At 32.0% G+C, this 14911-nt stretch overlaps 1 protein-coding gene across 1 annotated transcript in view; it reads right to left on the bottom strand.

Moving 5' to 3' along the window:
- Positions 1 to 13953, bottom strand: part of LOC125064209 (QRFP-like peptide receptor) — a 128295-nt gene extending 114342 nt beyond the window's left edge. The window contains exon 1 of the mRNA XM_047671148.1: positions 13751 to 13953. Coding sequence (XP_047527104.1) covers positions 13751 to 13953 — 203 coding nt within the window. The remainder of the gene's footprint in view (positions 1 to 13750) is intronic.
- Positions 13954 to 14911: the final 958 nt, after the last annotated feature.

The raw sequence follows: 14911 nt of genomic DNA, 5'->3' as shown, positions 1-14911 counted from the left end.
ATTGTCAATCAGGTGAACCATTTACTGGTCAGTCTTCCTAGGATACGTTAAAAAATGCTATCTAATCAAAAACGTATTTTTGTGGTGGACTATTATATAACTCTTTTAAAATACGCGCGTCAACTTACACAATCTTTGCATTACAATATAAGTTCAGGAAAACTCTGATCATTTTTGCGAATTTTTTATTAGTTTGTGTCCAATAAAAGTAATAATAATTCGCCCATACATATATTAATGGTAATTTATCCGTCTTCACACTAATAAGTTATTTTGAAATAAACTTTAAAGCCTAAATATAATTATTGCGATACTTGCCAAATTACTAAACAATGATTTTGGCGCACGTCCAACTTGAAAACTCTTTAAAGAAACCTTTTTATATTGCAGATAACAGCATTAGCAATTAAGTTTTTGAATATTGTAATATGTTTCCAGTATAAAATTGTTTGTCTGCGACTTTAATTTTATATAATAGTTTGTTTTTATATTCTTCTTATAATTTTATACTTTATCTTATTATAATTATTCTTTAAGTGCGTGTCACATGCCATGAATTCTTCTTAATGCCGGGACAGATTTGCGTGTCTTTGAGAATGTCCCTGCATGGTTTATATTAGACCAAGTAGTTGGCGCTGCTATCGGGTTCCAGGATAATTTGTTATAGGTATTTTATGGGCATTAATTGTAAATTAAGTAAATATATTATTCATGTTAACATGGGCGCAGATCTTTGAAGATTTAATGATAAAAAACGATATAGACAGCCTGAAAGTAATATATGACGTTACTATAACGTCATTCATCACATCAACCCGTGATTTAAAGAAAGACAATAATATCGTAGAATTCATTTATTTTCTCCATGGATGCCAGAATCAAAATATTTTCCACTGCTTTGTCTTTTATAATCTTTAATAATACAAAGCAATTTTGCATTTAGTGCTTACTAATCAATGATCAGTTAATTTTGAATTTTTCGTCACTTCGACTTACCCAGAACATGAAAAAGACTTCACTTTTTATTATTATGAATAGAAGCGACCAGTGTCGCTAGTCCAGTAACTTTTCAATTTCGTATCCAATTATACAAGGCAATCTGCAACACCAGCTACAGAGACATAAGATAACTATACACTTTTGTATCATATTATACGATCTGACTGCTCTGATAATCTGACCCATGTAATTGTTTTGTAAACTGATACCTACTACTGTTCAACCACGGGATATACCAAATGACTTGGTCTATTAGAATTTACTTTAAATTATTATGTGTATAAATATAAATGGTACTAATTTCTACTAAGGTAAGCTCCAATGAGGTCCCCATGTAGTGTTGCAGGCTATAGTCTATCTCAGTGCCAAATTTTATTCAGTTTCGTTCAGCCGTTCTGAACTAATCACATCATGATCTCTCAGCCGAATGACGTCCACTGCTGGACATAGGCATCATCCAAAGATCGCCACAACGACCGGTCTTTTGCAGCCTGCAACCAGCGGCTTCCCGCGACCTTCACCAGATCGTTGGACCACCCTGAACTGAACTGAACAAATCTCCATCCATCCAAACCTTCGCGTTTATATTATTAGTAAAATAAATTATTAACGATTGAACTGTAAAACCGCCGCCGACAGAGATATTTATAACATATTATTAATAATTAATGTTGAAATAAATGGCTCCTATATCACTATTAATATTTAATACGTTGACTTTATAACTGTAGTATAATTAATTTAAGCTTATTTATTTTTAGAATTTCATATTAAAGTGTAAAACACTTTTCATATTATGTATGATTTGTGTACAATTATTTACTTATCAATTCGTATGTCTGTCTTGCTTATGCTTATGAGGTAATTGAAACGTATATTATCCATTAATTTTTATAGAAACATTTAGTCTAAGAGCCAGTGTATGTAAATATATGTATATAATAATAGTATAAATATTATTTATAAATATAGGCTTTGCTGAAATGACGTAAATTTGTATCAAATTTAGGTACCTTTGTAATTATTATAAATATAGTAGGGAGTAACTGTCTGCCATTATTTTTTTTATTTATTTTTTAAAATATATTTTACGATATCAAAATGGCAGACATGCTGCGATCACGTTTTGAAGGTCAATTTTTAAGCTTTTCGGCTCCTTGGCGTGCTCAAAGGAACCCTCGATGGGAATAGTGAACCTCCATTTCCCCAACAGCAGGGGAAGCAGTATACCTGGCAGTAATATGGAGTTTGCTACTATACCGTAAGTCTGCCGATCACTGGCTCTCACTCTAATTGCAAGTCGTCCAAAACGTCAAATAAAAGTATACAAAAATATACAAAATATTTAGCTCGCTTCATTACACAGTATAAAACGCTAACCGCTGTCTGTCCCTATGTATGTATGTATCTTTAAAATTACGCAACGGATTTCGATGCGGGTTTTTTTAATAGATAGATCTATTTAAGAGGAAGGTTTATATGTATAATACATGCACAATATAGTAGAGCAACGCTGATAATTTTAGAGGTTTCTGAAGTGATGTCGTAAATAAATACATTTCTGCGCTTACATCGAAAATGCTGGCTGATCCCTACGAGATAAATCAAAATAATGTACTACAGTAATGTACATCTTAAAAAGGGTCTTCAAAAAATTTCACTATGGTATATGTCTATCTCTTAAGGATAGCCCTGTCTGCCCGTGACCACGAACACTGCAAAGTGCTCGAAACGTCGGGATGTTAAAATAAAATAATTAATATACGCGATTAAATCCGTTAAAAAAAAACTAGTTTTATTTCAACCATGTTTATCCTTAACTTTTTACATAGCGGTTTGTATTGTCTAATAACTGAAAAACTGTGAACGTTGTAAGATATTCTGTAGTATATTTAGCTTCGAGTGGGTGCAATGCTGATCCATCCCACCCATGCGAAGCTGGGGCGGGTCGCTAGTAATATATATCCGAAACTGAGAAAAAGTGTGATCACAGTACATGTAAGTTGTTTATTTGTATAAGAATATTGAGCTGATATATTCCTTACAAAACATTATTAGCAACTCTGCAACTTCCTCATACAAATTATTGGCAATTTGAGAACTATTCGACTAAATTTCGATACGAAATAATTTTGCGATATTAGCAAAACGCTCGAGATAAATTATTATTTAATGTGTAGAGTATGAAACTTGCTAAGTTTAGCTTGATAAGTAATTAACAATGTCTACGCAGTTCAAGAGGAAATTGTTCCCTACTCACATAGAAGGGAATTGAAATAACGTTCAATGATATCATTACAATATTTTAATGTTTCACAGATTTTGAGGCGTATTCTAAACCGCTTACAATTAAGGTATACTTTAATGATAGGTGTTATTCTCGACGGAAAATAAATTTACAGTTAATATAACAGTGTAAACATATACTTTCTCTATTTTCGCAGTGTTAGAATTTGACGCGACCACATTCAGACAAGATAGGATCAGATGTAGAACAGTACGAACCGAAAATGTAAAACGTCAACTTCCGAACTTCCAGCTGTTTCTGATATTTTCAGACACAGTGCTTATGTTGGAAGGGTTAGGGAACTAGTGTAACTACAGGCAAAAGGGACATAACGTAATAGTTCCCAAGATAGATGGCAATTTTTTTACGGCGTTCCACTTAGCACATGATGACCTCTTTGCCTGACCATATATATAAATAATGCTATAAAAAATGAATGAAATACCAATAACTTTTTATTGTTCCGAACCGAGGTTTCGCCTCAGGATCCACACCAAGGAGATCGTATAAGTTATAAAAATCATAAAATGAATAGTACCACAAAAAAAACTACTTGCATTGTTCACGGTATTCAATATTTTCGTTACTTATAGGAAGTTTTTTTCTTTTAACAGTTTGTATATTTACTCGTATGTGTAACATTTTCCCGATTCCGAAAGATATATTATGTACGTGTGAATTGTTTTCACAAATGTAAAGGGAAAAGGTTTCATTTAATTATATTCAGGCCCAGGAGACGGAATAATCTATAATGGATTACGTATCGTGTTCAAAAAAGACAATTTCTTTCAAACGAATTATCTTTGCAAGAAAACCTTTCAACATTTTTCGACCGTAAAGAATACAGGAAGGAAGTTATTTTTATTATTATACATATTTAATCTTATTTAGAGTTATCTGTTGTTATTAAGTTTGTTATATGAATATATTTGTGGAGACTAATATCCATAATTTCATACCTAACGCCCATATACTGGAAAAGCCTTTTTATTTTTATACGTTAACGTGTAGAATAATAATAAACGCTTTTTATTTTTATAAAGGCACTAGTTTTCACGTACAACTTAGCTCGCGTTTTTTGGGTCGGTTTGTAGGTGCTAGGCAGAAAATAGCCTAGCCCTAGCCTATATTCCTAAGGGGTTAGGGATAGACAAACATACTTACTTTCGTAATTATATCATTAGTATAGACAAAGCAGTATAAAATATTACCTTGCCAAAAGCCACACTGATCAACCATAAAATGTTGAAGTCGTATGGCGGATTTAAACTCAAATTTTCTGTTTTAGGAAAAATTAAGAAAAATGTCGAAAACATTTATATTTTTCTTCCATTGTAAGATGTCTCAAACTCCATAACATACGGAATATCTTATGTTAAAGTCAAACAGACATATATAATGCCAAAGAAATTTGCATAAATCTTTTAACTGTCACACCGTATTGAAAACTTGTACCGAAGTTTAACAAAATACTGTTTATCTATGTAGATCGCCACAACTTGGCATGCATGTTAAGAAAACAAACTAAATACAAAAGAACGCTTGCAATGCTAAACTATTTGAGATGATGCTAAGCTCTAGAAACCTTTCCGGAAAAATATAAAATTTGTAGCTCTACAAACGTTTCCTTACAAAACGGAATAAATATAAAATATGTACTGAAATTCTATTTTATTTTTAACTTTTTTTAAATTTCAACAAAAACAATCTCAATATAATTTTATGTCAACGTTATGTACATAAGTATGTTAGAAATAGGAACAGGTAAGGCTTCTGGTGCGAAGCAAAATGCAGAGGCTCAATACATATAATAAATATATAACGGTAATTCATATATTTAAATTAAACATTATCACAAGCAAGCTACTTTATATTTACAAGGACAGTTATGATAGGAGTAATAGTGAAAAAACGGAAGTCATTACGTTTATAATGATCCTGTAGTCTCAGTGTTGCCAATAGTAAAATATAAATAAAGATATTTTTTTTATCATGTAAAATCAAGTAAATACCAAAATAAAACCAACAATAAAATCAGATAAATTAAACTCCTCATATCATATGAATATATACGCTACTCAATTCTCTAAAAATAAATGAAACATTATCTTATTCACCAGTACTTTAACTTTAACACAGTTTAAAGTAACCTTACAAAATCTCGTTAATTTTTTTATCCGCCAGTACGTGGCGGATAAAAAAATTAACGAGATTTTGTCGCATATAATGTGTACATGTGACATCCCGTTAGTAATAACCAAATTAACAATACATACTCTCGGAAAATGGGCTGGTACCATCTGACGGCCAAGTCAAGCACCGTGAGCGCTCAATAGTCAAATAGCGCGCGCTTCCTGTTACACACTTCCGTCCCTTTTCACGAAATCACTATCAAGCCAAAAACTTAATTATTATACGTTCGTATTCGAAAAGCTTAGCTACTTCAAAACAAACCGTGAAAAGACTATACTCGTCACAAAATCAAAATATACTTTATTTAAGTAGGCTTTTACGAGCAGTTTTGAATTGTCATTTAACAAACTATATTAAGTGAAGTTACCACCGGTTCGGAATGCAGATTCTACCGAGAAGGACCGGCAAGAAACTCAATAGTAACTCTTTCTCAACATTTAAAAATACAAAGTCATGTTAGTTAAATACAATTATATATGTATATAGTTCATTCTGTCTGGAAGTCCACAAGTATTAGCTCCACCCTTTTTTATCATCTATATAATCTTATTTTGAATAATATGCCTCACACAGCTCAACGTCCACTCCTATTGGTTTATGGTTATGATTTCAAGAGATTAAATATTATAAATGTGTTATGCTTATAATTTATATGAATATAAGCCAAAATACTTTAAACACATGATATAAGATTTGTGCCATGTTTTATTATATTATTGTTTTATTTATATGAATACTTCGAGATTATCCATTATAATTAAGAAGTAAGTTTCTATTTTCTCCGAATTTATACGAAACTACGCAACTTATCTAATTGACATTGTACTGACAACTCTCATTTAGTTTTTAAATCGACTTTGGGTTCTGTGGTAATAACACTTAACCTATATTATTTAAATAAAATAAAATAAAAATATATTTATTGAAATACCCAGTAATTATGAGTTTATGTTAGCTCTGAATCCCAAACTACCGTTAGCTGTTTGTTGCGGTCGTCAATTCCTTCATTACGAACTTAGTTATATTTTCTTAATCAACGTAGCTTAGATAATAAAACAAAATTAAAATAAATAAAGATTTCTTTATAGGTATGTCAGTTAGTGTGTAAGTGTGTCTGTATATGTGCCTTTGTGTGTGAAACTGCGTACTATATTGTGGTTAGTTATTAACGAGGACGTTACAAAAAATTGAAAATGTATATATACTATAAATATAACTATAAACAAATATGTATATATATGTACATATAATGTATGTTGTCTAATATTTCTCTTTATATTTATAGAATATTCAACAGCATTTAATTATTATTATAATTTAATGTTAAACAATCCCTCGGTATCGTCATAATTAAGGTCCTTAAGTCATACTTTTAGTTTGATAATAAGTTTTTATTTTCGTATTCAATATTTAGTTTTAGATATAATTAATTATAATGATATAATTTATATTCTTATAAGTCATGCCATTGAGTTATAATGGCAAATAATACACTAGTTTTTGTAAGTGACCAGCACAAACTGATGAGTTGGTTTAAAATTAATGTCCAGTGACGTAGCAATACATTTTATAATATATAAGGCTTAAAGTAACTTAGCGAAAAAAAAACACCCGTGCGATAAAACTAGACCTTCATCGGCGGTATCAACCAGTTGCCATTCAAAGACCACAATCTCATTTGATTGGAATACAGCAAATGGTCTCACAGACTTGAACTCAATGGATTTAACATACTACATGCTATATGAGTTCGAATTAAACTATACGGAGGTAAACATAATATAATCATCCCAGACCCGTTCAGTCCTTAACACTGGGAGGATACACAGACGCACAAATTATAAAACAAGCTGTTTGTTCCAGAGATATTTATCCAACGAAGATAAAAATATGGGATCATACACATACACTGGCACTAACAAAATGGAGTGTTAATATATCTTGACGCGTTTCTGCATTGCTTCATTTTCTGCGTTTTTTTGACAGCCGAGGTGTGTAGATCACGTGCATCTTAACCAATGATTTCGGGTTCAAACCCAGGCAGGCACCACTGAATTTTCATGGGCTTAATTTGTGTTTATAATTCATCTCGTGCTCAGCGGTGAAGGAAAACATCGTGTGGAAACCTGCATGTGTCTAATTTCAACGAAATTCTGCCAAATGTGTATTCCACCAACCCGCATTGGAGTAGCATGGTGGAATAAAACCAAACCTTCTCCTCAAAGGGAGAGCACGCCTTAGATAGCGTTTCCCAAGCAGTCGTCGCAATATCGCGAAAGATGCATTTACTATAATATAGATTCATGACTACAATGTCTTTATATGGAAAGGAACTACTGTTCTAAGCAACCCAATAGGAGATGATATCTTAGAGGCGATAAAAGCAGTTACAGTGTTTCAGCGGTGTTTGGAAATCGTACCAAAACCAATTTTTGCGACTATAATTGCATAAGCTTAACAATACTTAAGCATGTTGGCATGGAATCCACGACTTTGTGATAACAAATACACTTATTTACTTATTTTGTAGGAAGTAGATGTTAAATTTCTTTTAGAATCTAATTTAGATTGTCGAGTTTATTTATTAATCTATTTAACTAATCTATCATAATGTAAGGTATTATATCACGCATCTATCGTGTGTTAATTTCGTGGGAAAGAGCTTGCTCGTCAACAATTCGCCGTTCTACGTTGTATGTGGTTAAATAGATGAAGCTATTACTGGGGAGCAGGGAGGGAGTTGGGAGTGTGTGACTTTTATTTGTTTGTTGGGTCAAATCTTGCAAGCCGATTTAAAACCACTATGTCTCATCCTACGAAGTTGAAATTTGACATGTTGTTTCATTTCCGGCGACGATGCTTTTTTATGATGATCATGACGTAATGCTACCAGGTTTCCAGATGATGGAATTAATTAGTAGTCAACATCATATACATTAAATTTTATGTATTAAATATTTTTTAATTAAATTATATAAATTAGTTATTATAACATATATTTACTTGGTGGTAGGGCTATATGCAAGCCCGTCTGGGTAGGTGCCACCCACTCAACAGATATTTTACCGCAGTACTCACTATTGTTGTGTTCCGGTTTGAAGGGTGGATAATCCAGTGTAACTATTGGCACAAGGGACATAACCTCTTCATCCCAAGGTTCGTGGTATATTTTTGATGTAATTAATGGTTAATAATTCAGTGTCATCGTCTATGTGAGGTGGTGACCACTTACCATCAGGTGGCATCAAAAAAACATTTGCAAATGTTACTTTTCATATAAATTTCAACCTAAATATAAATAATAAAATAGAATATACACTTGATAATAGTTAATATAAATGTATTTTGACTTTCTATGTACATACCTACACATAAAATTTATAAACGTTACTTTAAATGCAAATGTTCCTACCTATAAGCTCCTAAGCTTTAGAACACTTCCCACCATATTTGGAGGTTATCCAAGCCACTGTTCGCTAGTAATTACTGCATAGCTTCTAGTTAACTAACGTCTTAGATTTTATAGCGAAATACCTTTTTAGCCGTTTCAAATCATCATATATAATATACAAAGAATTCAGAAATAAAAAAGTCTATATAAACTATCAAAAACAGCAAGAATAAAGATAATTTCGTTATCAAAACAAATGAGTAGTGATGAGGTTAATAGATGTATTATAATATTTTTGGAGACTATATTCTGTTATTAGGTATTAATAATAAAATATGAGGAATTTTAATAACTTAAATTAGTATAAAGATATGATGTTGAGACAACTAAATACGTTCCTAATTAGATAATTAACAATTCCGCTGATCCGGATGATCCAACGTTCCAACTCTGTCGCCGATGTGGTGCTTCAGGGTATGGAACAGTTCATTCCGCATTCTACAGTGCCCTTCAGTAACAAGTCCCAGCCTTGATTAGTTCGCTTCTGCACAACGGCGTCACGCCGAAAGCACGAACGCTACTAAGCCTGGGCTAACGCATCGGCGTCTCCTGATTTAAATGTTAGCGCATTCAGAAATGAATATAACTATTAGGCTATAGCATTTAGGTCCTTCAAAAACGTCATTCCTAAGGCGGAGACGGAGTTTTAGTTTCTCGCTACCCCTGTCTTAGGATCTTACAATTTCTGATTGCCTTCTTTTCTGGCTCTGAACGGTGAGTCATTGGCCCATACCGCGAAGGGGAAAATAGTTTTTTTAAATAATATATAGGTATATTTTTTTATATTATTTCAATATGTTAAGTAATTAATTTATTGATTTTTTAATAAAGAATTATTTACATTAAAGACTTAAATAGGTGTATACAAATCAAATTAAAAAAAAACTTCAGAGATAGAAATTGAATCGTAATACCAATTCTCTCAGCAAAATATGAACCAGGGTTCCTATAACCAGTAAAGGCAATATTAAAATAAGAAAATATATGTTTCACGTAATGTTTTGTTGTATTACTCAAACGTCTAAGCGTTTCAATTGCAACCGAAATAAATTAATATTTTGCAATTAAAGACATTTTCAAGATATTTGCGCCGCCTGTTCGTTCCAGCGTTTTCCGCTGCGGTTTTTGCTTGTAATATTGTGTCTTTGATATGAGACAGAATCTTTAAAACACATCACAGTACATTAAAATATATAATACTCCTCTCATGCCAGATCGTACATTTACCAAAACAAACAATATATGTCTTCAAAGTATTATACAAATCACAATATAAATTTAGTTGGAATTTCTGTACGAGTACATATTCATTGAATTTACATAAGTTTTTTAATAATAATATCGAGATCAGAGCATATAAGAGCTAATTTCAATAAAGCGATCTTACAAATTACGTACTATTAAAGAGTAATTTCGTTGCGGAATTTCTTGAATAAATACACTACAGTTTAACATATATTAATACGATTTTCTAAGCAACATCTTGACTTTTAAATCTTTTAAAACTTCAGCAATCGAAAACGTAAAGCTTTTCATCACTTCTTTGTAAAAACAATCACAGAGATCAAAAACGAGAAGATTTATTTTTTACGTAAAGTGATTTACAAATGACCAGCTCTGGACTAAATTTAAGTTTCAGTATTTTTTAACGGCTATTACGTGAACCGAACATACGTCGGTGAAAGTAAAACGTACTAAATAATCTAGCACCACGTGTAACGGCGTAATATAAAAACTAAAACACTTAAGTGAATCATTGTTATTAGTGCGTGGCGATGCTCTTAGGATTGTAAACAGTACTGGACGTATTTTGTTGACTTACCTTTCATCCTAATAAACGCATTAATATTTTTTTGTAAACGCAAACATAACCTAACCTAACCATATTCCTTTAGTATGGAAGAATAGATAATAAACTTGTAGTAGTGCTTAGTAGAGGTCCAATAAACAATTGTGGATACTCGCAGATCAGATCGAGAATAGTATGTGGAAACTACCCAAAAATAAAATATCAGAAGATCTCAACTAAAACGACGGTCAACAACATGATACATGACAAAATTTTGGAAATATGACATCGAATTGCTTTTGTATTTCGAGTTTTAATAATACTCCTCGCTGTTCACACATATGATTTATTATTATTAATTTTTATACGTAACTTTACAAGGGCGTCAATGACATATTGACATATTTAGAACTGGGTTCTGCTCCACGGAAAGCAACTCAGTTCTCACATATTTTTGGGTGAAGGATAATTATTATTACAAGTGAATGTGATGCATTAGCATAAGCATTAGCAGCCTGTAAATTTTCCCACTGCTGGGCTAAAGGCCTCCTCTCCCTTTGAGGAGAAGGTTTGGAGCATATTCCACCACGCTACTCCAATGAGGGTTGACGGAATACAAATGTGGCAGAATTTCGTTGAAATTAGACACATGCAGGTTTCCTCACGATGTTCACCTTCACCGCCGAGCACGAGATGAATTATTAACACAAATGAAGCACATGAAAATTCAGTGGTGCCTGCCTGGGTTTGAACCCAAATTCATCAGTTAAGATGCGCGTTCTAACCACTGGGCCATCTCGGCTCTTGATGAAAAATTTAATGTGGTGAGTGAATTTCTTATACTTTTTTAATCCACAGTTGAACACAAATTTCTCCCAGAAGAGGAATAGAAAAGAGTTTACCCAACAGTAGGATATTTACGGTCAGTTATTATTTCCATATTAAAGTTAAAAACTAATATAGTTCGACTAAAAACCCCCCGTTATTATTAGTATTTACAATCTCAACAATTTTGCGATTATTTTCATCTGGATTATGAATGAGTGCACATAATACCGGTTAATCTAACTTGTTTGAGCAGTCGAAATATATTAGGACGTAATGAGCTCAGTGTAATGAATAGTTTTACGGAGACTTATAGTGATGAAACCACGCAGATTAAAGCAGGAAATCCACTAAAGCGATTCGTTTCGTAAGTAATCATTTTGTCTTCTAAACTTATTAGTAGTAATTATTGTCTTTTTTTTATTTATATAGTACGCAATACTTCATGCTAGAGATATAATTAACGATCTAAAATTTTTATAAATTTAAAAAAATATAGATATGAATAGGAAAGTAAAAAAAAAAAGATAATGATATATTATTTTATAACTCTAGGTACAGAATTTATTCCGTCACATGATGATTAATTAACACTGTTCTTAATTTAATATTCGACTTAAATATATTATCTTATAATTATACCTATTGATGGAATATTATTATATATATAAAATATTTAATCATCTGCAAAAAAGAATTTTTAAACTTATTTATTTTGCACCTGCGTTAAATTTATATCCTTCCTAAATCTTGCTCAATGTTGTCAGATTGTTTAACGTTGTTGATCGTTGTTTCCTTCCTGAGTGTCCTGTCATGAAGTTATACAGCCTATAAACTTTGTCAATAAATTCATATGAACTTGGACTGAGATTTGCTGAGATTACTACGATAAGTATACTCGGGTTTTGGTCACGATCATGAATTTTTATTAAGTCCATGCCTTTTAAGTCCGGGGTGAAAAGTTATATTGAAATAGATACCGTTCATTTTTAATGAGTATTCTGATCGTTACCAATGATTTCGGGTGCGTCTTAATGATTTCGGGTTCAAACCCAGGCAGACACCACTGAATTTTCATGTGCTTAATTTGTGTTTATAATTCATCTCATGCTCGGCGGTGAAGGAAAACATCGTGAGGAAACCTGCATGTGTCTAATTTCATGGAAATTCTGCCACATTTGTATACCACCAACCTGCATTGGAACTGGTAGAATATGCTCCAAAACCTTCTCCTCAAAGAGAGAGGAGGCCTTAGCCCAGCTGTGGGAAATTTACAGGATGCTAATGTATGTATGTATGTATATATTAGTCTGGACTTTGAGTGTATCGGTCCAGCCAAACGGTACCTATACTTCAACTATCATAAATCATAACCTACTCGTATGTATAATTCAGAGACTAAATAATCTTATCTAGTATCTTGATGAAGGACCTTATATACCACAGCTGAAGGATATATTTCTTAGCATTACAGTAACAACCAAATTATTATTATCATTTATTTAAATTTACTTGGAAAAGTTCTTTGATTCATCTTTCATCTGATTCATCTGATCAAACTTGATTTTTTTAAAGTAATGTATATTGTCACTGTGTCAATTCTATGTAAGGAAAGCCAGCAAAAATGTAAGTACTTGCTCAAATACCAGTGGTTATTGTCAATATCTATAAATGTAAGGGTTATACACTACCATGAAATCGTTTTCCTTTGGATGACATAAAAGTTTATCAAGAACACTTTTTAGATTTATAACTAAAATTGTCTTACACAAATACAAAACCATATTTATATCTGTCGTAGTCGATTTAAAAACGGAAGATTTAAAAAGGAATAAGCAACAATATTCAAAGTAATCTTCGACCTGGAATAAAAACGTTATAATTTACTGTTAACTAAAGATTAATTAAAATTTAAGTTATTTAACAAATTTATGCGTTCGTAAGATTAATGTAGACTTTAGAAATTACATCGATATGTATTTTTATTATACATTAGCAGCCTGTAAAGCAGAAAACGAGTAGATTCGAGGTTCTAACTTCAAAATGACGGACTTCCAGACTAACCTGTATACAAAATGTATATATGACAGTTGTTGCGTGTTCCCAAAAACAAGATATATAGAAATTTTATTGATATACTGTTAAAAGCTTTACGGAGACGCTATACAATAAGAGTAACAATTGTTGATGAAATTAATAATCTTACCTTCTCATGTATTGGAACTTGATCACGATGAATATGAGCAGCGTATTAGCAGACAGCGAAGCGGTCAGCACTACCACGTACAACACTATTATCACCACATCAGGGTTGTAAAACACATCCAGGTCCATCGAAGTAACCCCCCACAGTTCAGTCTCATTTCTCCCCCCATCCCCCAAAGACGAATTCAAAGTTTTTAGAGGCATAACGTCATTTATTTAAATATTTACTGTCTGGTATTGTTAATATTATTAATTTAACACATATTGTTTGTCACATTTTCATGAATAGTTTTAGAAAGTTCCAAAACTATGGTTTTGATTTCTCTGTTTGTGTTTCTGTGATTAAAATAAAAAGGGCTTGTTTGAAAAATATGAATGGATTTAAATCAAACAATTTACACAAAAAAAAAACTAAGTATTAACCAGACACATTATCAGAAAAATAATAAGATCGTATTAATTATAAACTCATTTGATTGTGTAATAACTGAGTTGAAAATGTATAGGACACTTGGTTGGGATTGAGGGTCGCTAATTCGAATCTCGGAGGGCGGAATCCTAACTCTAATCGCCTGCTCGAATGTGAAGGAAAACAGCATGGTGGTTTAAAGTCAGAGTTAAACAATCTCTTTAAGACCTTTGTTCAACAACGAGACCATCTAATCATCATTATTATTAGATAATATGTACATTGATATAAATTTTGCTATTCAATTTTGTTATCAATAATCAAAGTCGACGTTGTAGGTTTTATGGGCAAAAATACTTGTAATAACATTATTAACAAGTAAACATATGTAAGTTTAGATACTATCATGCACTTCTCCTAACCCACCCCATTTATAAAAAGACTAAAAATAGTGGATTCTTTCAAATTATTTCGTACCCTACAAATCGCCTAATTCGAGCGCTTACTTTCTGTTTAAACAAAAAATTAAAATTGATAAAATATCCTAAAAAAAATCCTTAAATACTTTACTTTAATTTATACTTTATTGTGTACAAAGAGAAAATAAACAAATAAAACATGGGTACAGCCAAAATAACAGAAGCGTATAATTTTGGCGACCTAATCGCTATATAGCGATCTCATCCAGGCAACCAACGGTGTAGGTATAGAATATGAAATGACATTAATCTATAACTAAAACTAATAAATAAA

This window comes from Vanessa atalanta, chromosome 5 (genome assembly GCF_905147765.1).
Source record: "Vanessa atalanta chromosome 5, ilVanAtal1.2, whole genome shotgun sequence".
Classification (NCBI taxonomy): domain Eukaryota; kingdom Metazoa; phylum Arthropoda; class Insecta; order Lepidoptera; family Nymphalidae; genus Vanessa; species Vanessa atalanta.
The sequence above is the reverse complement of the archived record's forward strand: the minus strand, read 5'-3'. Positions and strand labels throughout refer to the sequence as shown.